Raw genomic sequence first — 25024 nt, 5'->3', positions numbered from 1 at the left:
TAGCCATCGAACAGAAGTCCCCGGGCAGGCCACGGCCAGACATGTCCGATGGAAACGGTCTGCAGACCGTTTTCATCGGACATGTCCTGCCGTGAGTACTCGGCCTTAGATACGCTACGCCCGGCGGAATAATGCCCTGTTGTACGTGGATCTGCCCCAAAAATTCTAAAGATAGCATCAACAATAAAGGGATATTTAAATATAGGGCCAAGTAGCACTTTAAATCTATTGTGATATAGACCTTTTGTCAATTTCAGCTGATCTGTACCTAGCTACAAAAACACTAAGGAGAGCAATGTTGTAGTTGCTACAAAATTCTGCTTCAAAACGTGTGACATCACCCCATTGTTCTGTGTCAATGGCCATTTGTTTACATTAGATAGGTTTTGCATTCACATACAAGTATATGGGAATGCAAAACCTGCCTGAAGCAAGTACAATTTAGGTTAGAAGGAGGTCAACTGTGGAACAAATGCACACGTCAATGGATTTTGAATGATCTAAGAAGCATGTCTCATAAACAAAAGTCTTCCCAGCTCACGTTCCAGATAGACTGGGAAAAAATAATAATAATGGCCCTGTATTAACAATTTGTGTTAAAAACAGAGGTTTTAGTTGCACCCATTTGCAAATATATGTGGACGCTAGACTGCCTCGTCAGGGCCCCTCTGTGGGGCCATAACTCTTATATTTAAGAGTCTCCATACTGAAGCATATATAGAAACGGATAATTTAAAGATAGGTATGCCTGGAGGCAGCCCATTCCTTTGATTTCGCAAATAGTTAGACAGTGCCATTTTTTTTGCAGACTAGCTGGTAAGAATTCTGGGAAAACAATTGTTTTTCTTGTGCTGTGCCAAGCCCATACATGTGCACCTTACTTCCAAAGCTAGTTATAAATTGATGTGGTCATTTTTGTATAGCGTTTAGACTGATGCCAGACTGATGCCATTGATACAAGCCCAAAGCCTGTTGACCCAGGACCAAATGCTTACTCTACCTTGTTTTTGCAGCTGTGCACTGTTTTACTAATTTTTGCAGCCATTAGACTAGAAATACATGGAAGGCTTTTAAATTTTTTACTAAAAATGTGTGCAATTCCACAAACATTAAATTTAAGTGAATGTGCAATTTTCTGCAGTTTTTGTTCTGGCATCTAAATTAACTCCAAAAAGGGGAAGAGTTTTGACCTGAGCATACAACCAGTTATAGTTTCCCAGTTGTAGGATAAGAAGAAAAGCACTACTACCTATGATTTGGAGAATTTGGCTGACATGATAGCATGATTTAAAAAATAAATAAATAAATAAGAGTTTTAGTCTAAGGCCCCGTACACACCATAGAATCCATCCGCAGATAAATCCCAGCAAATGGGTTTCAGCGGATAGATCCTATGGTGTGTACACACCAGCGGATCTTTTTCCGCGGATAAATCTCCCCTGGGATGGATTCCAGCAGATCGGATATTTGCTGACATGCACAACATATCCATCTGCTGGAGTCCATCCCAACGGATGGATCCGCTGGTCTGTACAGACTCACCGAATCCATCCGTCCGAAGGGATCCCCCGCATGCGTCGTAATGATTTGACGCATGCGTGGAATTCCTTATATGACAGCGTCGCGCACGTTGCCGCGTCATAATCGCGGCGATGGCGCGACACGTTTTTGCCAGAGGATTTCGGCGCGGATTTCAATGCGATGGTGTGTACACACCATCGCATGAAAATCCGCCGAAATCCACGAGAGGATTTATCCGCGGAAACGGTCCGCTGGACCGTATTCGCGGATAAATTCTATCGTGTGTATGGGGCCTTAGAGTTTTTATTTTTTAGGGGAGGGTGCATGTGATCAGCACAGAGCCAATTAGCACTGTCCAGACAGAAAGTCAGGGGTCATGCAGCCTCATAGGACAATCAGGGGAGAATGAAAAGTCCTCCTACAAGCTTTAACCAGTGCTCGGCTGGACACTGATAGAAGTAACTCCAATATACTGTTGATGAGAAAAGATATTTAGCAATTTATATTTACTAAAATATTTGCATTTCCATGTTCTGTGTATTGTGGGAGACCAGATATAGTGAATGTGGAGTCCTGGGTTTTGTAACACTTTAAAGGTTGAAGCTGGACTCTCGGGAAAACCCAAAGTTACTCTTAGGCCGCGTACACACGGTCGGACCAAACCGATGAGACTGGCCCGTCGGACCGTTTTCATTGGTTCACCTCTGAAGTGGCCTGATGGTCTGATGTGTGTACACACCATCAGTTCAAAATCCGATCGGGTCAGAACGCGGTGACGTAAAACACACAGCGTGCTGAAAAAAACGAAGTTCAATGCTTCCAAGCATGTGTCGACTTAATTCTGAGCATGCGCGGGTTTTGAACCAATGCTTTTCTGTACTAACCATCGGTTTGGTCCGATCGGGCAGCGGTCCATCGGTTCGGTTTTGAAGCATGTTTAGAAATTTTGGACCGAAGGAAACCAGACTGATAGCCTATAAACGGGTTTGGTCCGATGAAACTGAACTTCGGTTCATTCTCATCGGACCAAACCGACCGTGTGTATGGGGCCTTACAGTGGTGCTTCCCCGCACAGCAAGAGTTAAATGCTTGTTTTCTTCTAGGGAACACATTATCCATCATCCCTACAGTCTTGCTCCCTTCCATGCAACCGCTCCCCCAAAACCTTTCCCTTTATTGCTCCATTGGTCACAGGCATTCTGATGTCATTTTGTACAATGCAGATCCAGCAAAGAAGAGGAGAGTGCCATCTGATGGCAGTGCAAGGAATAAGGTGAGTAAAACTGCTCTTGAATGGTGGACTAGACAAAAGTAAGCAATAATCTTTGCAGTGCAGGGGAAGCCCCACTTTTTTACGTTTAGAGGTTTTCAAACTGTATCATTTTTTTTTTATATTTATATAAAACCTTTATGTTACTAATAAACATATAATACAGGATGCATATACTATTCAAGATCGGCCGATCATTGTAAGTATTTAAAGCAAGAGAGCACAGCTAAATCTGTTTACATTAAGACATTTTCTTGAAACTTTAAATGGGTCTATCTGAGCTAACAAGACATATGATGCTATTGTTTAGCAGAGCAGTCGAGAATAGATGTGTAAACAAGAAAAGGAGCTCCATCTGCTGGTAGAAAATATAAGCATGATATATTCATTATGTATGCAATATTTCAAATGTAACTAACTAAATGTAGTTAAAAAAATATTTGTAAAAAACATTATAAACAAACAAGATATATAGTAAAATGCTATATCTTCTCTTAGTTTAAAGCAAACCTGTCTTTCGCTCATGTTGCAGGTGTGCTGTATAGCAGTTCACACATGCTGCTGCTACCCAACCTTCCTCTAGCTTTCATTCCACCACATTTATCCTGTGTAAGTTTCAGGTTTAGTCTGAGGACCCTTCACAGTCCACAATATACATAATCAAACCTGACTATGAATGTCTCAGGCACTAAGCACCTAATTGTGTAAGGGAGTAGAAAGCGTCTTGTATCCTCATACAGGGAGGTGCCAAGTAATTGACTGAGGTGTGAGGAGGGGGGATGTGAAAGTAGCAGTAGTGGAGAGGGGCTTTCTATGCAATTATTCTGTTCTGAATCAGCAAAGGACAGATTTGCTGCGCAAATACGGTGTGACAAAAAGTATTGCAATGACCGCCATTTTATTCTCTAGGGTGTTAGAAAAAAAATGTATAATGTTTGAGGTTCTAAGTAATTTTCTAGCAAAAAAAAAATGTTTTTAACGTGCAAACGCCGAGTCTGAAAACAGGCTCTGGGCTTAAGTGGTTAAAGGAAACACTAAGGGCCAGATTCACGTACAAGAGCGCCGGTGTAACGTAACCCGTTTACGATACACCGCCGCAAGTTTCCAGTTTTAGTGCCCGATCCACAAAGCACTTACCTGGAAACTTGCGGCGGTGTATCGTAAAGACGTCCGGCGCAAGGCGGGCCAATTAAAATGGGCGTGTGCCATTTAAATTAGGCGAGCTCCCGGGCCGGACCTACTGCGCATGCTCCGTTTCGCAATTCCCGTCGTGCTTTGCACGAGGTGACGTCATTTTTTCGAACGGCGACGCGCGTAGCGTAATTCCGTATTCCCGGACGGCTTACGCAAACGACGTTCATTTTTAAATTTCGACGCGGGAACGACGGCCATACTTTAGACAGCAATACGTTTGCTGACTAAAGTTAGGGCACCAAAAACGACGACTAACTTTGCGACGGGAAACTAGACTAGCGGCGACGTAGCGAACGCGAAAATCCGTTGTGGATCGCTGTAACTCCTAATTTGCATACCCGACGCTGGTTTACGACGCAAACTCCCCCCAGCGGCGGCCGCGGTACTGCATCCTAAGGTCCGACAGTGTAAAACAAATACACCTGTCGGATCTTATGGATATCTATGCGTAACTGATTCTATGAATCAGTCGCATAGATAGAAACAGAGATACGACGGAGTATCAGGAGATACGCCGTCGTATCTCTTTTGTGAATCTGGCCCATAGTGCTTTATGTGCATCTTCTTTCATCATTATATATTTATATTTTTTTAATTATCAGAATTAAACCATACACTTTTTTAATTGTAAAATATATCTATTTTTTTTTAGGCTAAATAAATTGGTAACCACCCCCTGGTGCTTACTTTTGAAGAAAAATTAAGAATGGAACAGGATATGGTACATTAGATCTACAACATTGGGCGGATTTATGACATTTTGGACCAAATAAAGGGAGAAATACTTCCAAGGGTAGCCAGATTCCATTTGACTGAGTGATGAAACCTGGACCAAGGTGTTTAATTACCCACAGCAATGAGTCAGGCTTCTTCAAAATGAGACTAATAATTTAAAGTGGTTTTAGAAGAATATCTTTTTTTTTCATTAATGCATTCTCTGCATTAAGTTAAAAAAACATTCTGTGTGCAGTTTCAACCCCAGCCCCCCTTATACTTCCATAAACATGATCTCAATCCAGTGCTGTGCCTGAGAGCAGAGGCTTTCTCTATTACAGTACGGCGCGGCAACAGCAGAGGCTTTCTCTAATACAGTACGGCGCGGCAACAGCAGAGGCTTTCTCTATTACAGTACGGCGCAGCAACAGTGGGAGCCATAGGCTCCTGCTGCTGTCAATCACAGCCTGTGAGGAGAGAGAATGAGAGAGAGAGAGAGGGAGAGAGAGGTGGGGGTGGAGCCGAGCCAAGCTGTGTGTGTGTCAATGGACTCACACAGTGCAGCTCAGGGTTGAATCTCCATGAGTGCCCCCATAGCAAGCAGCTTGCTATAGGGGCACTCAGATGGACAGATGAGCCAGGACCGCTGTCACAGGACCCTAGAAGAGGAGGTTTGGGGTCGCTCTGTGCAAACACATTGCACAGATCAGGTAAGTATAAAATGTTTGTTTTTAAAAAAAGTTTTCAATCCTTTTAACAACCCGCTAAAGGGTTTTTATATACCAGTATCTGTAGCAGGGTGTAAAATCTAGGTTGACACCTTATTCTCTATAGGCAACAGCTGTAATTTTTCTTAGTCGGTAACCAGTTTTGCCTCATTGTTTTACTGTCTTCTTTCTAATCCTGGTACAGAAACATATGGTGAAACAACATTTTGTGATCCATAGCAGATAATAATCTCTAGAGTAATAGCTACAAGTTATCAGTGCTGGAATTATCTCAGGACATGGCCTCGGCGTGTGCATGTGATTGGTGTGACAGATTGTAGGAATGTGTCAGATATTGTCAGCTCCAGCGATGTGGAAGAAAAGTCTCAGAGGTTGAATTCTAACAAAGGCTTTTGATACAGTTGTATTCATAGAACTATTTTTCCAGACTGTGTACCTCAGCTCCATGTCTGAGCAGCAGACATAAGTGTTGACTTATTTGAGAGCATGCTTGACAAAGAACCTTCTGGAAAAATACAGTTTCTACACAGCTTTACAGGATGTGCTAGGTGCTTCTGTTCTTTACAAAACACAGTTCATGGCAATGTCTCCATGACTTTCATTTACTTCAGATAAAAGTAACAAGAGAAATAATAAAGTATTGTATTTTACATTGCATAACTGCACATTTGCGTTTAAGTGTTTCAATGTAATATTTTATATATATATATATATATATATATATATATATATATATATATGATGGTATAAATGAAGAGAGATATTTTATTCAGATAAATTAACTAGATATGGGTGTACTTCCTAATTTTTACCACTAGGTGGCAGTGTCTAACAAGAAAAGACATTAGACTCCTCCAGGGTTGATATGTTTCTAGAAAAAAAGGAGAATGTTTCCATTTCAGCAGTTGCCTTCGATTGCATTGGAAGTAAATATGCACACTGAGAGAGTGCCAGCCGGTTAACGGTAACATAATGATGGGATTTAATTTTTAAATAATTGTAATTACTTAACATGGACCTCTCAGTAACTTTTCAAGTCTGCACCAATACATTTCGGATGTGTTACAATCTGCAGCCACAGTCTGGCATTTTCCAACCTGGATAAATGCCAATTAATGCAAGGGGACATAAAAAAAAATTGTTTTCTATGTGCCCTATTCACACCACAATGCTGGTGTGATGTGTGGTGCAGAAAATGCAGACATGCTGCATTAATCTTTAAATTAATAATAAAAAAAGAGAAGATACAGTAATTAATGCAATATGCGGAAAGAAGGCCCTTCACAACAGCTCATGGACAGCTTTCCACATGCGCAGGGTTTAGCTTATGAGAAGTGTGAATGAGCACCAGTTATTTAAAAAGCTCTATCTTTAATCGTTAAAGTGGGCTTATCAATGTGTAAGTGTAATGCCGCGTACACACGGTCGTTTTTTGTGATGGAAAAAAAACCTCATTTTTAAAAACGTCAATTAAAACAACTGTGTGTGTGTCTTCTTAAAAACGACAAAAAAAAAAAATTCGAGCATGCTTCAATTTTTTATGTCGTTTTTCAAAACGTCGTTTTTTGTGTCATAAAAAATGACCGTGTGTAGCTAAAACGACGTTTAAAACAACGTTTTTAAACCCGTGCATGCTCAGAAGCAAGTTAGGACGCGAGCTTGAATGGAACAGGGTGCCGCCGTACGTGCTGAACGTAACCGCGCTTTTCTAGAGCTTTTTGAAAAAACAATGATGTGTATGCTACGTCGTTTTTTAAAATGAAGTTTGAAAAACCAAGGTTTTTTTTCATGCTAAGGCCTCGTACACACAATTGGAAATTTTCGATGGAAAAAGTCAGACGGACTTTTTCCTATCGGAAATTCCAACCGTGTGCATGCCTATCTGAGTTTTTCCATCGGATATTCCGATGAATTCCATTGGAGTTTACATTCTCTTTTCCTTCGATGGAATTCTGTCGGAATTCCTATGTGAATTTGGTCGAACAAAGGTCCGATCGTGAGACTCATGTCTCCCGGAGTTATTTCCGGGTTTGCGGGCTTTGGCGATGTGATTTGCCGAAGCCACGATGATGTCACTCCCACTCATTGCGCACAGGAGCCGCAATTCACGGCACAGCTACTGAAGAAACGGCACGAGCAAACCGTTTCTTCAGTGTGCATGTGCCGATGAAGTTGGCACATGCGGATACAGTGAATATCTCCTAAATGGGGCATGTTTAGGAGATATTCACAGTACCTACAAGTCTTATTATATTATAGGTTATTATATAGTTATTATATAGGTTATTATATAGGTAAAAGTGGTGTAACAGGGTTTACAACCACTTTAGTGCTGAAATTATCATTAGTGTATTTCTTGCATAAATGTATATAATAAATTAACTCAAATTTTTTTTTGGTCTGGCGCTATAGGCACCTAATCCAAAAAAGCATGGTGGCCAGAAGGGACAATGTTTTAGCCAGGGCAAAATGCTACAGGATCTACTGTGTTTGTCTTATGTGTGAACATGGCTTCCAGGCATATGTGTGTGCAAGTGGTGTGCCTGGGCACAACCTAATCCTGAGGTTGGCAATCTGTCAATGGTGGGAAGGCGACAGGTAAACCACAATCCTTCCTTGCCAAACCCTCAGAACCTGGACAGAAGAGGTTGGAATTTAGTGGAACTGATCTGTATTTTCCTCCTGTAGCAGCTGAAAGTAGCCTTCTCCTCCTCTCCCTTTTGTCAACATTCAGCTGCCACAGGAGGAAAATATAGGGGATTGTTAATAATATATGCCACCCCTCCTTTCCCTGTTCCTCTTCCTTCTGTTGCCCGGGTCCCCCATGTGCTCCCTTGCTCCCCCTTCCTCCCATTGTTTCAGCATGGAGATCAGGGAAGAGGCCGGTAAATATGTTAAACACATATGTGTTGGAGCTTTGGGGTGCACACACCTATGCTTCCAGGGACATGGTTTGCAATTACACACTTGTTACCTATAAATGTTATAGGAGCTAAAAAGAGGATTGCGACCAATGAGGAACTTTTTAAGCTATGGAAGACCACTGATAATCTCTGTCTTGTTATATGCAGCATCCACTCATACAAAATACAGAGTATTCTACTAACCATATAGAACAAGGGAAGTGGTACTGTGCAGCATCTACACATGCATAATAGGAATAAGCACTGAGGCCCGGATTCTCAGAGGACTTACGATGGCGTAGCGCCATGTACGCCGTCGTAAGTCCGAATCGGAGATATCCATTAGATCCGACAGGCCAAAGTATCCTACGCCGTCGGATCTTAACTGCATATTTTTTTACCGCTAGGTGGCGCTTCCGTCGAATTCCGCATCGAGTATGCAAATTAGCTAGATACGCGTATTCCCGAACGTACGCGCCGCCGACGCAGTAAAGTTACGATGTTTACGTTAGGCTTTTCCCGGCGTAAAGTTGCCCCTGCTATATGAGGCGCAGCCAATGTTAAGTATGGTCGTCGTTCCCGCATCGAAATTTGAAAAATGTACGTAGTTTGCGTAAGTCGTCCGTGAATGGGGCTGGACGTCATTTACGTTCACGTCGAAACCAATGACGTCCTTGCGGCGTACTTTGGAGCAATGCACACTGGGAAATTCCACGGACGGCTCATGCGCCGTTCCGCAAAAACGTCAATCACGTCGGGTCACAGTAGTTTTACATAAAACACGCCCCCCTGATACAAATTTGAATTAGGCGGGCTTATGCCGGCCGATTTACGATACGCCGCCGCAACTTACAGAGCAAGTGCTTTGAGAATACAGCACTTGCCCGTCTAAGTTGCGGCGGTGTAACGTAAATCGGATACGTTACGCCGCCGCAGAGATACGCCGCTGGATGTGAATCTGGGCCTGAGTGTTTTAGGCTCCATGGCATAAAAATAGTTGCTTCTACAGGAGTTTTGTGTTCTGCCTGTAAAAGCAACTCAATGTTATCCTATGTGTTCATGCACATTAGGACGTTTACAGGCATATTTTGAGATCAATGTTAAGAGGCAGGAAAAAAAACCTTCTTATTCGCGTTTCTGAATGGAGCTCACTGGCAGAAAAAACGTAAAACTCTGTTTTGCTCCGTAATCAGTAAGCTCTTCTAAGAGTGTAACTTCAGCTCAGACAAGCCTTAGGCCCCGTACACACGACCAGTTTCCTCGGCAGAATTCAGCTTCCGACCGAGTTTCTGGCTGAATTCTGCCGAGGAAACTGGTCGTGTGTACACTTTCGGCCGAGGAAGCCGACGAGGACCTCGGCGAGGAAATAGAGAACATGTTCTCTATTTCCTCGTTGTTCTATGGGAGCTCTCGTCCCGCCGAGCTCCTCGGCGGCTTCAGGGCTGAACTGGCCGAGGAACTCGATGTGTTTGGCATGTCGAGTTCCTCGGCCGTGTGTACGAGGCCTCATAAAATCTGGGCTTTGAATGGATAGAGAAGAAAAGACTACAGATAAACAGGTACGACGTATGTAGAGGATTTGTTTTATCTCTTTGTATTACCTGAATTGCTTCACTGGATATATCTAAGGCGGGGGTCAGCAACCCGTTTATCGCGAGCTACCTGTCGACTGCTGACAGGTGACAGGTAGCTCGCAAAAACACATCCCAGTGTTGCTGCCACGGTATTCTCCTGAGCTCTGTGTGCGTGCGGCGCAGGCACACAAGCACCAAATCATAGGCAGCCGAGGAAGCCCCCGCCCCTTGCATGCATGAAGCTGTGGTGGGAAAGCCTCCAGAATCCCTTGTGCAGGTTCGGGCTCTTCCGCGGTCATCCCCACTTCTCACCTCTGATCCAAGAGACAGGACATGTATGTTTTCAACGGTACCTTCCCTGCGCCACTCTGCATTGAAAAAACTTCAGTGCAGAGTCTAAATATAATTAAGATGTCTAAATATTTCTTATAACATAGCAAATCTTCTTTTTTTGGTTTAGGTCCATTTTATGTAATATAGAGGTTATAAATTCTGCAGCATTTGTCAATTTTCCCCTAAGAAACTTTCCATGTATTGTCCCTTTATCAGCCATACAAACTTGATGGATGTCAGCCTACACAAACACGGGGAACACAGACTAAAAGTAGCAAATAAAAAGTAACCCAGGATCTCAGTCCTTCAAGGCAAGAATGTTAAGCCTCGTACACGCGATCAGTCCATCCGATGAGAACGGTCTGAAGGACCGTTGTCATAGGTTAAACGATGAAGCTGACTGATGGTCCGTCGTGCCTACACACCATCGGTTAACTAACCGACCGGGTCAGAACGCGGTGACATAAAACACAAAGACGTGCTGAAAAAAACGAATTTCAATGCTTCCAAGCATGCATCGACTTGATTCTGAGCACGCATGGATTTTTAACTGATGGTTGTGCGTACTAACGATCGGTTTTGACCTATCGGTTAGGAATCCATAGGTTAATTTTAAAGCAAGTTGGTTTTTTTTTAACCTATGGATAAATAACTTATGTGGCCCACACGTGATCGGTTTTGACCGATGAAAACTGTCCATCAGACTGTTGTGCTCTGGTTAACCTATCCTGTGTACGAGGCCTAACTCAGTTAGCGACAAAGGCATTGGTTAATTCTTCCCTATTACAGGAACATAAACCTACATATGTGCTACATATTGGATGGTGAAGTCGACAAAAGCAAGAGTTCTGATTTGCATTCTCATATACAGTATAATTGATAATGCATGTGTTAATGGAAATAGGTTATTTTACAAAACGCAGAAACATCCCACCTTAATTAATGAAGGGGATGGGATTACTAGGAAATAGGAACTAATATCCCGTTAAGAAGAAGATATCCCATTATCCACTAGCTGATTAACCATGGAACCATATACCACTCTAACCGTTGTTTGCTGTGTTGAGCTGAGACTTTCAAAATGGGTGCAAATATTGTTTCAAATGTAATCTACAACTAAGATGTACACTAAAAAAATACATATATTGAATGAATAACAAAACAGCTGTGTCTAATTTCTATAATAAAGAGAATTAAATTATGCTGAAAGTGATCAAAACATGGTAACTTTAGAAGCCAGAACACAAATCAATAACCATTACAGACAATTGTGCTTCCCCACCTACAGAAATCCTCTATATTTCGAGTCTAATGTTGCCATGGTGATCCTGCAAGACAAATAACCTCGCCACAACACCCTGTTCATCTCCTGTGGTTGCTTTTGAGATCTTCTATTACCCTTGTGATAGCTATGTCTCTAAAACTAAAACACTAAAACATAAACCAAAAATTGCTAAATGTTACATGCTATCATTATATTTTTCATCATACTGTAATTTTATAAAATAATAATTATATTACTAGCAGTAGTAGTATTATTTAACAGAATTTCAACATCTTATTTACAGATGTAGTAAATTGTTACCATACATTTATAGCAGCTCAACGACCGCGCAACTGTCAGTTAAAGCGACGCAGTGCCGAATCGCAAAAAGTGCTCTGGTCTTTGGCCAGCCAAATGGTCCGGGGCTTAAGTGGTTAAGCCTTCTATGTTTATTGTATGGGTCCATGTGCAGATTTTAAGCAGGACAAAAAGTGAGGGGGGGGTCTCTTCAATGGAGCCCCAGATAGCAACATTAACTGCCCAGGTCCTCTAACTCTTGTGCCCTGTACACACGATCGGTTCGTCTGATGAAAACGGAACCTGTTTTAAAATTTCCGTATGGTTAAAAAAACAATAAAAAACGCATGCTCGGAAGCATTGAACGTCGTTGTGTTTTACGTCACCGCGTTGGACACGATCAGATTTTTAACCGATGGTGTGTAGGCAAGACTGATGAAAGTCAGCTTCAAAAAAATGAAAAAATCCATCGGTTAGTTTTCATCAGATGAACCGATCATGTGTACAGGGCATTACTCACTCACTCTCTTCAAAACTAAAAAAGACATTTTAACCGATTAAGGATCGCCGCACGATGATATACTTTGGCAGAGCGGCATGGCTGGGCATAAGCACATACAGGTACGTTGCCTTAAAGAGCCCAGCCGTGGGTCGCGCGCGCCGGCGCCGGAGCTCCGTGACCTGCGGACCTGATCGCCGACGGTGTCCCGCGATCGGATCACAGAGCTGAAGAACGGCGAGAGGCAAGTGTAAACAAACCTTTTCCCATTCTTCCTAGTTGCAGTGTCAGTGATTGTCTGTTCCCTGTCATAGGGAACGACGATCAGTGACGTGTCACGCCAGGCCACTCCCCCTACAAAAAGAATCACACACTAGGGCAAACTTAACCCCTACAGCGCCACCTAGTGGTTAACCTATTCACTGCCAGTGTCATTTTCACAGTTATCAGTGCATTTTTATAGCACTGATCACTGTAAAAATGACAATGGTCCCAAAAATTTGTCAAAAGTGTCCGATGTGTCCGCCATAATGTCGCAGTTACGATAAAAATCACTGATCGCCGCCATTACTAGTAAAAAAAATATTAATAAAAATGACATAAAACTACCCCCTATTTTATAGGCACTATAACTTTTGCGCAAACTGAGGATAAAAAGCGTTTTTTTTATATATATATTTTTGGGGGATATTTATTATAGCAAAAAGTTAAAAAATATTGAATTTCTTTCAAAATTGTCGCTCTATTTTTGTTTATAGCACAAAAAATAAAAACCGCAGTGGTGATCAAATACCACCAAAAGAAAGCTCTATTTGTGGGAAAAAAAGGACATCAATTTTGTTTGGGAGCCACGTCGCACAACTGCGCAAATGTCAGTTAAAGTGACGGAGTTCCGAATCGCAAAAAGTGGTCCTTTAGCTACAAAATGGTCCATGGCTTAAGTGGTTAAGCTAAACATGCACATTATAGAAATGTTAGCAGTTTAGCTATTACCTAATTAGCAACTGCTGTAGTCTATGGGTGACTTCAGAGATGACCATTGATTTCTGAGCAGTAGTGATAAGGCCATTTATTTGAAGGAGCACATTTACATTTATGAGACATATTTCACACATTTTTTTTTTTTTATTGGAGATGAAAACAGAGAACATTTTTTGATGGGCACTGGGAAAGGAAGTCCCCATAATGAGGACACAGACCACAAATAAAAACCTGACACAAGTTTTAACTATTTCCCATCTGTCTGAGACAAAAAAAATCAGGAGATGGGCTTTACAATCTTATAGCTGATTTAAAGCAATTCATGAAAGACTATCCAGAAAAAAACAATAACGTGCTTCACTCTACAATGTGTTTGACCTCATTTGGGGGACTTACCTTCCTTACCACTTCCTGTCCAAGTGACAAGGTATCACATGGGACAGGAATTTATGTGAACAACCTGACTAGGGCCATAGAAACCTTGACGCATGCGTTATCAGAATGGGGGCAGGTTTGGAACATCTCATGTTTTTTGCTACAACTTTTATGATCCTTTTTCAGTGACTACAATTCCCCTTATTACAGAGTATAGGGGGACAGAATTTCCAATTCTCTGTTACACTACCCACAGCTAAAATAAGAATTTTGGCTGGAAATGGATTGTGAGTTCAATAAAGCACAAAGTTCAGTAGCCCATCAACCTATCAAATGTAATCTTATGCCGCATACACTCGATCGGTCAAACCGATGAGAACGGTCTGATGGACCGTTTTCATCGGACCAAACTGATCATGTGTGGGCCCCATCGGTTAATTATCCATAGGTTAAAAAAAAGCAATCTTGTTTTAAATTTAACCGATGTTAAAAATCCACACATGCTCAGAATCAAGTCGACGCATGCTTGGAAGCATTGAACTTCGTTTTTTTCAGCACGTCGTTGTGTTTTATGTCACTGCGTTCTGACACGATCGTTTTTTTAACCGATGGTGTGTAGGCACGACTGACCATCAGTCAGCTTCATCGGTTAACCGATGAAAATGGTCCATCAGACCGTTTTCATTGGATAGACCGATCGTGTGTACGCGGGCATAACACTCTTTCCCTAGTAAAAAAATATTGTGCGGAATTTCCGTTCAAAAGCTCACATCAGACTTTTGCTGTCAGAAATTCCGATCGTGTGTACGGGGCATTAGATTTGTAGCAAAACTTACATATGGTGCTAATGTTATCTATACAAAGCCTGTCCTCTGCGGAATAGTTTTTTTTTTTGGAGTGCAGAGTGTCTACATGAAATAGTTAAGATGGTATATTTCCTTCCTATATAACTCTACTCATTACAGCATTGTAAAGATCCATCCTTCTTTAAAACTACTTTGAATGAGTAAAAGCCACAGAAAAGCTGGATGCTTCTAATCTAAGGCACTAGGCAATAGGTAAGACTACATTTGAACAGAAAAATATCCATCTCCAAGATAAAATGCAGCTGCTCTTAAGTAAGAATAGAGAAGATGAATTTAATAAGAAAGGACTCAGCTGGAGATATTGCAAACCCTTAAGGGGATCTGCAAACTCCACTAGCCAACTAATATGCTATAAGTTTTTTTTTAAGGAGCAAACATTAAAGACGCACTAGTGATAAATGAGCAGTGCTGGCTCTTATGATTACTGCATAATTTTTATTTCACATTGCCATGATATAAATTAGCTATATTAGCTTTTTTTTAGGATCATCACAAGACAATGACCAAAAGAATACATCCAAAAATGATTAAAATTTTAATTTTTGATTTCTTTCTTTATGATTGTGTATTATAGTTTGAGGAAAGTATATTCTGAATGTTCTCTAGATACTGCAATCTGACTTCTTATCTGCAGTTATTTCCCCATGTACATCTTTGGGTCAATCCAGACTAGGAACTAATAGAGGCATAGGACCCTGAAGTCACTATGGCTGAGATTTCATATGCCTGACTGGGATAAAAGGAACAAAGAAATATGTGTGAAATGAGCCCTGCACACACCTTTCTGCTCCACTGGTCACCCCTAGACTGCATGGAGTTGTCAGCACACAGCAACTGTGTGACTGCCAACGGTGAGCCATTGGTACTTTGGTTATAAGTAGACCTGCAACTAAAGAAGATGGGGGTGTCATTATTCAAAAAGTTAGTCTGCATATTTATTCCAGGTAGTGGTGCTTTGTAGCTGGCTATGTGTGTATTAAATAAAGACAGTAAACAGCAGTCTCGCTGCAGCTTTGAGACATAACAAGTGACTTCAAATATTTAAGCAAGAACATCAGAATGACTCCAAGGCAACTCGTCTTTTCAGAAGCAGTCAATAATGGCAGTCTTTCTGTTTCTCTCAAAGCAGGTTTCCTTTAAATTCCAAGGGATGAGTTACTCTTTCTTCTTACTGTTATAACAATTGATATTGTAATAGAGGCTATAACATTGTTCATGCTGTATACACGTAGTAAATAGTTCTGCTTCCGGAAGTGTCCTTGTGGCCAACGTGTAGGAGGGAGATGGTGGTGGAGGAGGAGATTTTGCTGTTAAACCATATAGAGAGGGTGGTTTGCCATCTATGTCTATGGACATGGTATTGTGAGAAAACAATAAGCATCAGTAGCGCATGGCTGATACCTAGAAGGTTCACCACATGGGAACAGCAAGCAATACACAGCAACATCTATTGTAATTGCATTTTATTGTAAACACCTCCAAAGTTGTAATTTCCTTTCTTCTATGCCCATGTACAGTCCTATCTTACAATATATTATATATATTTGTATGTGTAACTGACATTAGCTCAGATGTTGTTCTATCCTATATTGCTATTATTATTTGATTATTTATGGTAATTAGAAGGGGATGGCGTAATGGAATATGGAATGGCTATTTAAAGGTATCCCTAAGTGAGGAAGACTTGGATCTGATGAAGAGTGAATACCCACAAAACAAACCAGGATAAATGTACATATGAAACACTGGTGATGCTGGCTGTGAGGGGTCGACAGTTGGATGACCACGTAATTTGTTTAGAGATATTCTGTATTCTATGTGTAACGCCCACCTCTAGTTTTGCTGTCAGGCTAAATATAGTTATTGGTTTCACTGTAGTCAGTGGAGCAGTACTCTTCTGTTTTTTGTCTAGTAAGGCCTCGTACACACGACCGAACATGTCCGCTGAAACTGGTCCACGGACCAGTTTCCGCGGACATGTTCGGTGGTGTGTAGGGCCGACCGGACAATTTTCCGGCCTAGCGGACAGGTTTCCAGCGGACAAAAGTTTCTTAGCATGCTAAGAAACTTGTCCGCTGGAAGCATGTCCGTCGGACATTTCCGATGGTCAGTACGACTCATCGGACATGTCCGCTGGCCCGAGAACCCGCGCATGGCGTCGAAGTGATTCGACGCATGCGTGGAAGCATTGAACTTCCGGGTTTGTCACCGCTCTGTCTGTCCGCCGGGATTTTGGTTTGATGGTGTGTACAACTATCAGACCAAAATCTCCGAGCGGACATGTCAGATGAAAACGGTCCGCCGTCTGTACAAGGCCATGTTTGCTCGTCTGTACAAGGCCTCAGGGTTTCTTGGGCTGGGTGTTTGATTTTTTGTCTACCTGGTTCTGACAGAATATTCCATAATATCGAGCAGGGAGAGTCAAATGGTCAGTATGATCCCTGGAATGAGGCATTGAAAACGTGATTGGGAGGCCTAAGCACAGTGTCCTTTCCTTTTCATAAATAGCTAGTGAGGGCATCATACTGAAGTCCTGGTCCTGTGAAGGATCTTTTGACTCTCAGTGAGGAACTACCTATGGATGCTGGGTGGCAGACAGCTCCTGGGACATTATAAGTAAAGACCTTGCTAACTAAGTGCCATAAGATGCTATATGGACTGGGACTGCTCTTTTAGAGTCCTATATATACTGGCCACCCCCCTGTTGCCTCCAGGAAAGGCTGCATAGAGATGATTAGTGAGAAGGTGTCTTCCTGTTAAGTTTGTTATTGTTTGGAGTTTCCTGATTCCTAAACCCCTCTTCTGTTGAAGGTACTTATTACATTTTTCTAAAAAGTCATCTCCTAGAACTGTGTCTGTGGCAGGCAGCAGCCTCTATACTACTTTGGAAAACCTATCTAATTTAGCAGCCCCTCCGAGGGTGAGTGCAACATGTGGAAGATGTGTTACATGTGCTTATAACCAGTGCTTTTGGGAGTATTTAGCATTTTCTAAAAGAAACTTATTTGAGAATTTGACATGATGCCAGTGTGTTCATTTCACAGTGTTGTTTACAGTTTTTCCATTCTAAAGAGAGTTACAAAGTAGTGGATCCTACTACAGATTCAAAGTCAGACGGGCTTTTTTTCTCGGAAAGTCCGGCCATGTGTAGCCTCCATCTGACTTTTTTTGTCGGCAGTCCGACGGACCTTAGATAGAGAACTTGTTCTCTTGCTTTCCGTCGGACTTCTGACGGACTCACGGCAGACTTTTGCACGGTCAAAAGTCTGACGGTGTGTACGAGGCACAAGAGAACTTTAAGGTGAACTTTGGAAAGTTTGGATACGAATAGTTTGTATCCTTTATCACTTGAGCGCTGATGGTTGAATGAGTACTGGTGGTTGAATTTGACTAAAGTTGAAAAAGAGACTACTCCGAAGATTATTAAATTACCAAAACATAAGCCCATAACAAAACAATTCATGAATACCAAGTGAAAGTTAACATTTGGAAAATCACTATTATGATTACCAAAATTATTTTCTACATTGGTATAGGCATTGCCACACATTTGACACCCTCTCCCTCTCTCTTTGTACCAAGCCATGTTTGCAAATTATATAGAACTTTGTTGCGTAGCACTGCTTTATTGAATTTCTTATTCCAGATTTTTTTAATGCTAGCCTAAAGCCCTGTACACACGATCGGATATCTGATGGAATCTAATCCGATGGATTTTTTCGTCGGATATTCTTGCCTACATACCATTGGTCAAAAATCCGACCGTGTCCAAACGCGGTGACGTAAAACACTACGATGTGCTGAGAAAGATAAAGTTCAATGCTTCCGAGCATGCGTCGACTTGATTCTGAGCATGCGTGGATTTTTGACCGATGGACTTCCACACAGACGATTGTTTTTTTCTATCGGTTTTTTATCCATAGGAAAAATTTAAAACAGGTTTTCACCGATGGAAAACAAACCGATGGGGCCCACACGATCGGTTTGTCCGATGAAAACGGTCCATTGGTCCGTTTTCATCAGACAAACCGACCGTGTGTACAGGGCTTTATAGAGTTTACTTATCATGACCTTATTTAAAAAAATAAAACTTCCAGGTGGCTTATCCTTTAACTCATTTTCCGGCATCGACTATTCAGCAAGGTTCAATTTCTTGCATTGTGTCACTAGACTGCATACCTACAGTCTATACACAAATTATATATGTATATCTGTATTATATGAAAAAACAAAAGGTGAAAACTGTATTTGAATTACTTACATTTGTTTGAACATTCAAATCCTGAAAAGCAACAAACTGTTACATAAGAGTTCCTTTTTTTTACTTACTCATACACCGTTGTCCAACCATTCTCATTGCTTTTCGTAGCCAGTAGTCCTGTATTGCCATGATATGTCAACAGTGCTAGGTTATATCCTTGAGCTGATATTCTTTTTAACACTCCATTGCTACTGATGGTAAGCCAGTAGACCTGACCTCCAGGGACCACCAACCATAATGGCATACCTCCAGCATCTCTTCGTACATGTACTGAATTTCCATTGCTGCTAGTGATGGAGATAACATCCCCATCTCCATTATATGTAAAATTATACACATAGTCCCTAGTTATGAGGTTTAAAGTGTGAAGATGTGTCCCATTGGTACTGAACTGATACAATTCTTGGTCTGCTGGAGAGGCAACCTCATACATATTCATGGGATTCAGATGCGGCTTGTTCCTAGTGACTGCTCGGATGCGTATGTTGCCAAGATCAGCTATGTACAGTGTACCATCTGGAGATACAGCTAATGATGAGGGCGCTTTTAGCCTGGCATCTTTTGCAAATCCGCCATCACCTAAGGGACAAATAACATCCAATGTGTTAATCTATAAATTGAAAACATTTTCTCATGGGAAAGTACTGTAAACAAAAGAAATTTAAAATTCTCAGCCTACTTTAAAAGCTTTATTTCCAATGGTATCATTTTTAGAGTGAATCTGCAAAGATTAACATTATTGCATATTTATCTCAGCAATATCAATTTTTGAAAACTCAAAACCCGCTGCTTTAAAAATTGTTTTTTTTTTTCAGCTACATGTACAGTGCCAGGACATCTGCCGTATTTCCATATACAGCAATCTCTGCAATGTATTACTAAAACTGCATGTAAATAGACATTTCCTTATGAGCATTAGCAAAATGGGGGCCTTTTTTTGCTTATATGTGCTATTTTTCTGTAGATCATTAACAGTTACATAAAAATTCCACACATACACATACAGTTATATAAAATCACATACATACACAGTACATCTACAAGGTAGGCCATAAAAAAACATGACTTAAACTAGCTGTGAGAGTGATCTGAGCATCACTATATTGAATCACCATATGATGAATTATTACTAAGGTTAGCTTAGATCAGTTTCTACTGAGACACTTAGTAGCATGTTTTGCTATTTATTAAGGAGTTATAAAGTTGGAGTGATTCCAAACTGACATAACTGCATTGAAAATGAATCAGAAGTCTTTGGATGCAAGCGTATATAGCATATACAGAACATACCCTGCAGCAGTAAAAAATGACTAGAACTACTCATATATTGCACTGCTCATGTGATAGAAATGTTGCACAGCAACCTGATTGCCCTTTGTAATAAGTAGGAGATCTGTTTTTTTTTTTGGCTCCATTGATTTGGTATTAGTGCTTTAAAGTGTAATGCCGCGTACAGACGACTGGAATTTCCGACAACAAATGTCCGTTGTCGGATATTCCAACCGTGTGCATGCTCCATCAGACATTTGCCGTCGGAATTTCCAATAACAAATGTTTGAGAGCTGGTTCTCAATTTTTCAGACAAATTCCGATGGTCTGTATGCAATTCGGATACACAAAAATCCTACGCATGCTCGGAATCAATTTGACGCATGCTCGTTATCATTGAACTTCATTTTTCTCGACTCATAATAGTGTTGTACGTGACCGCGTTCTTGATGTACGGAATTTCCGACAACATTTGTGTGACTGTGTGTATGCAACACAAGTTTGAGCCAACATTACGTCGGGAAAAAAAATCCACGGTTTTGTTGTTGGAATGTCCGATCGTGTGTATGCGGCATTAGAGCTCTTTTCTACTGCTCAACACCTCCTAGCCCTCCATGCCATCCATACCTTACCTAGACATAAAAATGCTGCCAATAGACACTACCCAGCTGGCTCGGGTCTGGACAGAGTTTACAGGCCCCAAGCCTGGTGTACTCTGCAGGCCTTGTACTTTCATAAGTAATACATACTTATCTTGACACAGGTGCTTATGTAAAATATGGGCCCTACTTTCTATAGAAGAGCCTGGTACATGTGTGAGGCCAGGAGTATACAGTGCATCTGGAAAGTATTTACAGCGCTTCACTTTTTCCACATTTTGTTATGTTACAGCCTTATTCCAAAATGGACTGAATTCATTATTTTCCTCAAAATTCTACAAACAATACCCCATAATGACAACATGAAAAAAGTTTGTTTGAAATCTTTGCAAATTTATTAAAAAGAAAAAACAAAAAAATCCCACATACATAAGTATTCACAGCCTTTGCCATGACACCCAGGTGCATCCTGTTTCCACTGATCATCCTTGAGATGTTTCTACAACTTGATTGCAGTCCACCTGTGGTAAATTCAGTTGATTGGACATGATTTGGAAAGGCACACACCTGTCTATATAAGGTCCCACCATTAGCAGGAGAATGTTTTGTGTGCCCACCGTTAACAATGCATATCAGAGCACAAACCAAGCCCTAAAGTACAGGGAATTGTATGCAGACCTCCGAGACAGGATTGTATTGAAGCACAGATCTGAGGGATGGTACAGAAAACTTTCTGCAGCATTAAAGATCCCAATGAGAACAGTGGCCTCCATCATCTGTAATATGGAATAAGTTTGTAACCACCAGGACTCTTCCTAGAGTGGGCCACCTGGCCAAACTGACCAATTGGCGGAGAAAGACCTTAGTCAGAGAGGTCACCAAGAACCCAAAGGTCACTCTGACAGACAGAGCTCCATCATTTCTCTTTGGAGAGCGGAGAACCTTTCAGAAGAACGACCATCTCTGCAGCACCCCACCAATCTGGCCTGTATGATAGAGTGGCCAGACATAAGCCACTCCTCGGTAAAAGGCACAAGACAGCCCACCTGTAGTTTGCCAAAAGGTATCCGAAGGACTCTCAGACCACAAGAAACAAAATTCTCTGATCTGATGAAACAAGGATTGAACTCTTTGGCTTGAATGGCAAGCGTCATGTCTGGAGGAAACCAGGCACCGCTCATCACCTGGCCAATACCATCCCTACAGCGAAGCATGGTGGTGGTAGCATCATGCTGTGTGGATGTAGTTTGGCGGCAGAAACTGGGAGACTAGTGGCTTGCCGACCGACTCACGCTGATATATGTCGGCAGAAGGGTACGTACAGGCAGATTAACGTACCTGTGCGTCGCATTAAAGATGTAGCATTGTGGGCGCGCGTGCCGCGAGCTCCGTAAGTGTGATCGCGGATCCCTGCAATCGTCTCATGGAGAGAAAGAACGAGGAAATGCTAATGTAAACAAGCATGTAATCGGGAGCAGTGATCAGTGTCGTAGCCCAGCCCCCCTACAGTTATAACATATCCCTAGGACACACTTAACCCCTTCAGCGCCCCCTCCTGGTTAACTACTTCACTGCCAGTCACATTTGCACAGTAATAAAGTAAGTGCATATTTATAGCACTGATCGCTGTGTAAATGTGAATGGTCCCAAAATGGTGCCAAAAGGGTCCGATGTGTCCGCCATAATGTCACCAAAAATATGTAGAAGAATACATATCAGCTTAAACTGAGGAAAAAAAAAAAGTTTTTTTTTTATATATTTTGGGGGGATATTTATTTTTAGCAAAAAATATTGCTCTTTTTCAAAATTGTCGCTTTTTTTGTATATAGCGCAAAAAATAAAAACCGCAGAGGTGATCAAATAACACCAAAAGAAAGCTCTATTTGTGGGGGAAAAAGGACGTCAATTTTGTTTGTGAACCACGTTGCACGACCGCGCAATTGTCAGTTAAAGTGATGCAGAGCCAAATCGCTAAAGTGCCCTGGCCAGCCAAATGGTCCGGGGCTGAAATGGCTAGTCAGGATTGAGAGAAAGATTAACACAGCAATGTACAGAGACATCCTTGATGAAAATCTGCTCCGTGGCTACGGGACAACTCTGTGAATGTCCTTGAGTGGCCCAGCCAGAGCCCAGACTTGAACCCGATTGAACATCTCTGGAATGATCTGAAAATGGCTGTGCACTGACGCTCCCCATCCAACCTGATGGAGCTTGAGAGGCCCTGCAAACAAGAACGGGAGAAACTGCCCAAAAATAGGTGCGTCAAGCTTGTAGTACATACTCAAAAAGACTTGAGGCTGTTATTGGTGCCAAAGGTGCTTCAACAAAGTATTGAGCAACGGCTGTGATTATTTATGTACGTGGGATTTTTTGTTTTTTTGTTTTTAATAAATTTGCAAAGAATAAGGTTGTAACATAATAATGTGGAAAAAGTGAAGAGCTGTGAATACTTTCCGGATGCACTGTAGGTCTCAAAGTCAAGATGTATAAACACTTTCAGAACCTAAATAAACTTGTCTGAGATATCATTTTTATATCTTGTTTTGGTGAAGCAAGAAGAGGATACATATATACACACACACGCACATATGTACATATATACACATACAAACTCATGTATCCATAAACTTTTAAACTTTTGACTATATAATGTATAATGTGCACATCAACAATCCAGTATATAAAAGAAATGAGAGCAGATGTTGCAGCACCTGAACTTGTTAACAGTTCATTTATAGTTTATTAAAGATAATCAGGTCAATCAATCACTGCCAACAGTTTAAAAAAAAGCTTAAAATTCCCTTTTCCTATCCTGAAGGCTGACATGCCTGTCTGTTACATAGCATGAAAAAGGGTGTTTAAGCACAAACTGAGAGTGAAAACTTAAATAAACGACACTTCAGGTACTGCAACCTCTGCCATTGTTTCTTCTCTATACCCATAGAGAGACACACACACATGCAGATAAAACAGTAAATGGGTAAAATAGATGAACTACTTTCTCTGTTGTCAGTTATGAATCCATTACTGTGCCAAGAAAAGAATACAAAATGGCTTACATTCAAAGGAAGATGGAGAAATAATTGACAAATGCTGCGTGACTTGCACACACAATAGAATGGAAGGCACAATAGTATAACATTCCTTTGTGCTCTGAGATGTATGTACATTGTTAAGTGACAAAATGGTAGTTAATAGATGCAGAAAGATATCAACCTAGAGTCAATGTGAAAACTGGATTGAAAAAGAAACATAAGTTAACTGCCATGAACAAACTAAAGGAGAAAAAGAAGAGCACTTTGACTTATTGAAAACACATAGGGAATAACAATGTTCATGAGGTGTTTGTTAAGTGTTGGCTTTTGTAATATGAAAAGTGATTCATGGAGGCATTCATGAAAAACAGCAAATCAGATTCCAAGCTATAATTTTATAGAATTGTCTAAACAATGAGAGTAAATACCTAAATGCCTGTTATAGGCAACATTGCCTTTTGTTCAAAAGGACTTGTGTGGGCTTTAAAAAGCAAAAGATAAAATGAATCCTAATCTGTTGGTTTATAATGGATATTATGATTTGTACATCATTACCCTTTGTGGTGTCTTATTAGATAACCCTAATGGAATCTCTTGCCATTGTTTTTCTTGAAAGGAATGCCTTTCAAGAAAAACAATAGCAAGAGATGTAAGAACACCTTTTACAATGCGCTAAAGTGTAACTCTAGGGAAGTATTAAGAAAATCATAGATACTGCTGTATTTATACATTTATATATTATGGGGCAGATCCACAAAAGGATTACGCCGGCGTATCTATTGATACGCCGGCGTAATTTTAAATTTCCCGCGTCATATCTTTGTTTTGTATCCACAAAACAAGATACGATGGCATCTGGGATCGATCCGACAGGCGTACGTCTTAGTACGCCGTCAGATCTTAGATGTAATTTTTCGGCGGCCGCTAGGTGGCGTTTCCGTCGAAATCCGCGTCGAGTATGCAAATTAGCTATTTACGGCGATCCACGAACGTACGTCCGGCCGGCGCATTTTTTTACGTTGTTTTCGTTCGGATTTTCCCGGCGTATAGTTAAAGGTGCTGTTACGAGGCGTACTCAATGTTAAGTATGGCCGTCATTCCCGCGTACAATTTTGAAATTGTTACGTCGTTTGCGTAAGTCGTTCGCGAATAGGGATTTGCGTAGAATGACGTCACCGTCGTAAGCATTGGCTGGTTCTGGTTTAATTTCGAGCATGCGCACTGGGATACCCCCACGGACGGCCCATGCGCAGTTAAAAAAAAATGTTGTTTACGTCGGGTCACGACGTATTAACATAAAACACACCCCCATTACATCCATTTGAATTCCGCGCCCTTACA

General features: G+C 41.2%; 1 protein-coding gene across 2 annotated transcripts in view; it reads right to left on the bottom strand.

Annotated features, from left to right (window-relative positions):
* The window catches only part of TENM1 (teneurin transmembrane protein 1), a 493379-nt gene that overhangs the window by 37927 nt on the left and 430428 nt on the right, over positions 1-25024 (bottom strand). For both annotated transcript variants that reach the window (XM_040323926.1, XM_040323927.1), the window contains exon 23: positions 18849-19359. In XM_040323926.1, coding sequence (XP_040179860.1) covers positions 18849-19359 — 511 coding nt within the window. The remainder of the gene's footprint in view (positions 1-18848; positions 19360-25024) is intronic.

The sequence above is a fragment of the Rana temporaria genome, chromosome 9, assembly GCF_905171775.1.
Source record: "Rana temporaria chromosome 9, aRanTem1.1, whole genome shotgun sequence".
Taxonomy (NCBI): Eukaryota; Metazoa; Chordata; class Amphibia; order Anura; family Ranidae; genus Rana; species Rana temporaria.
The sequence above is the reverse complement of the archived record's forward strand: the minus strand, read 5'-3'. Positions and strand labels throughout refer to the sequence as shown.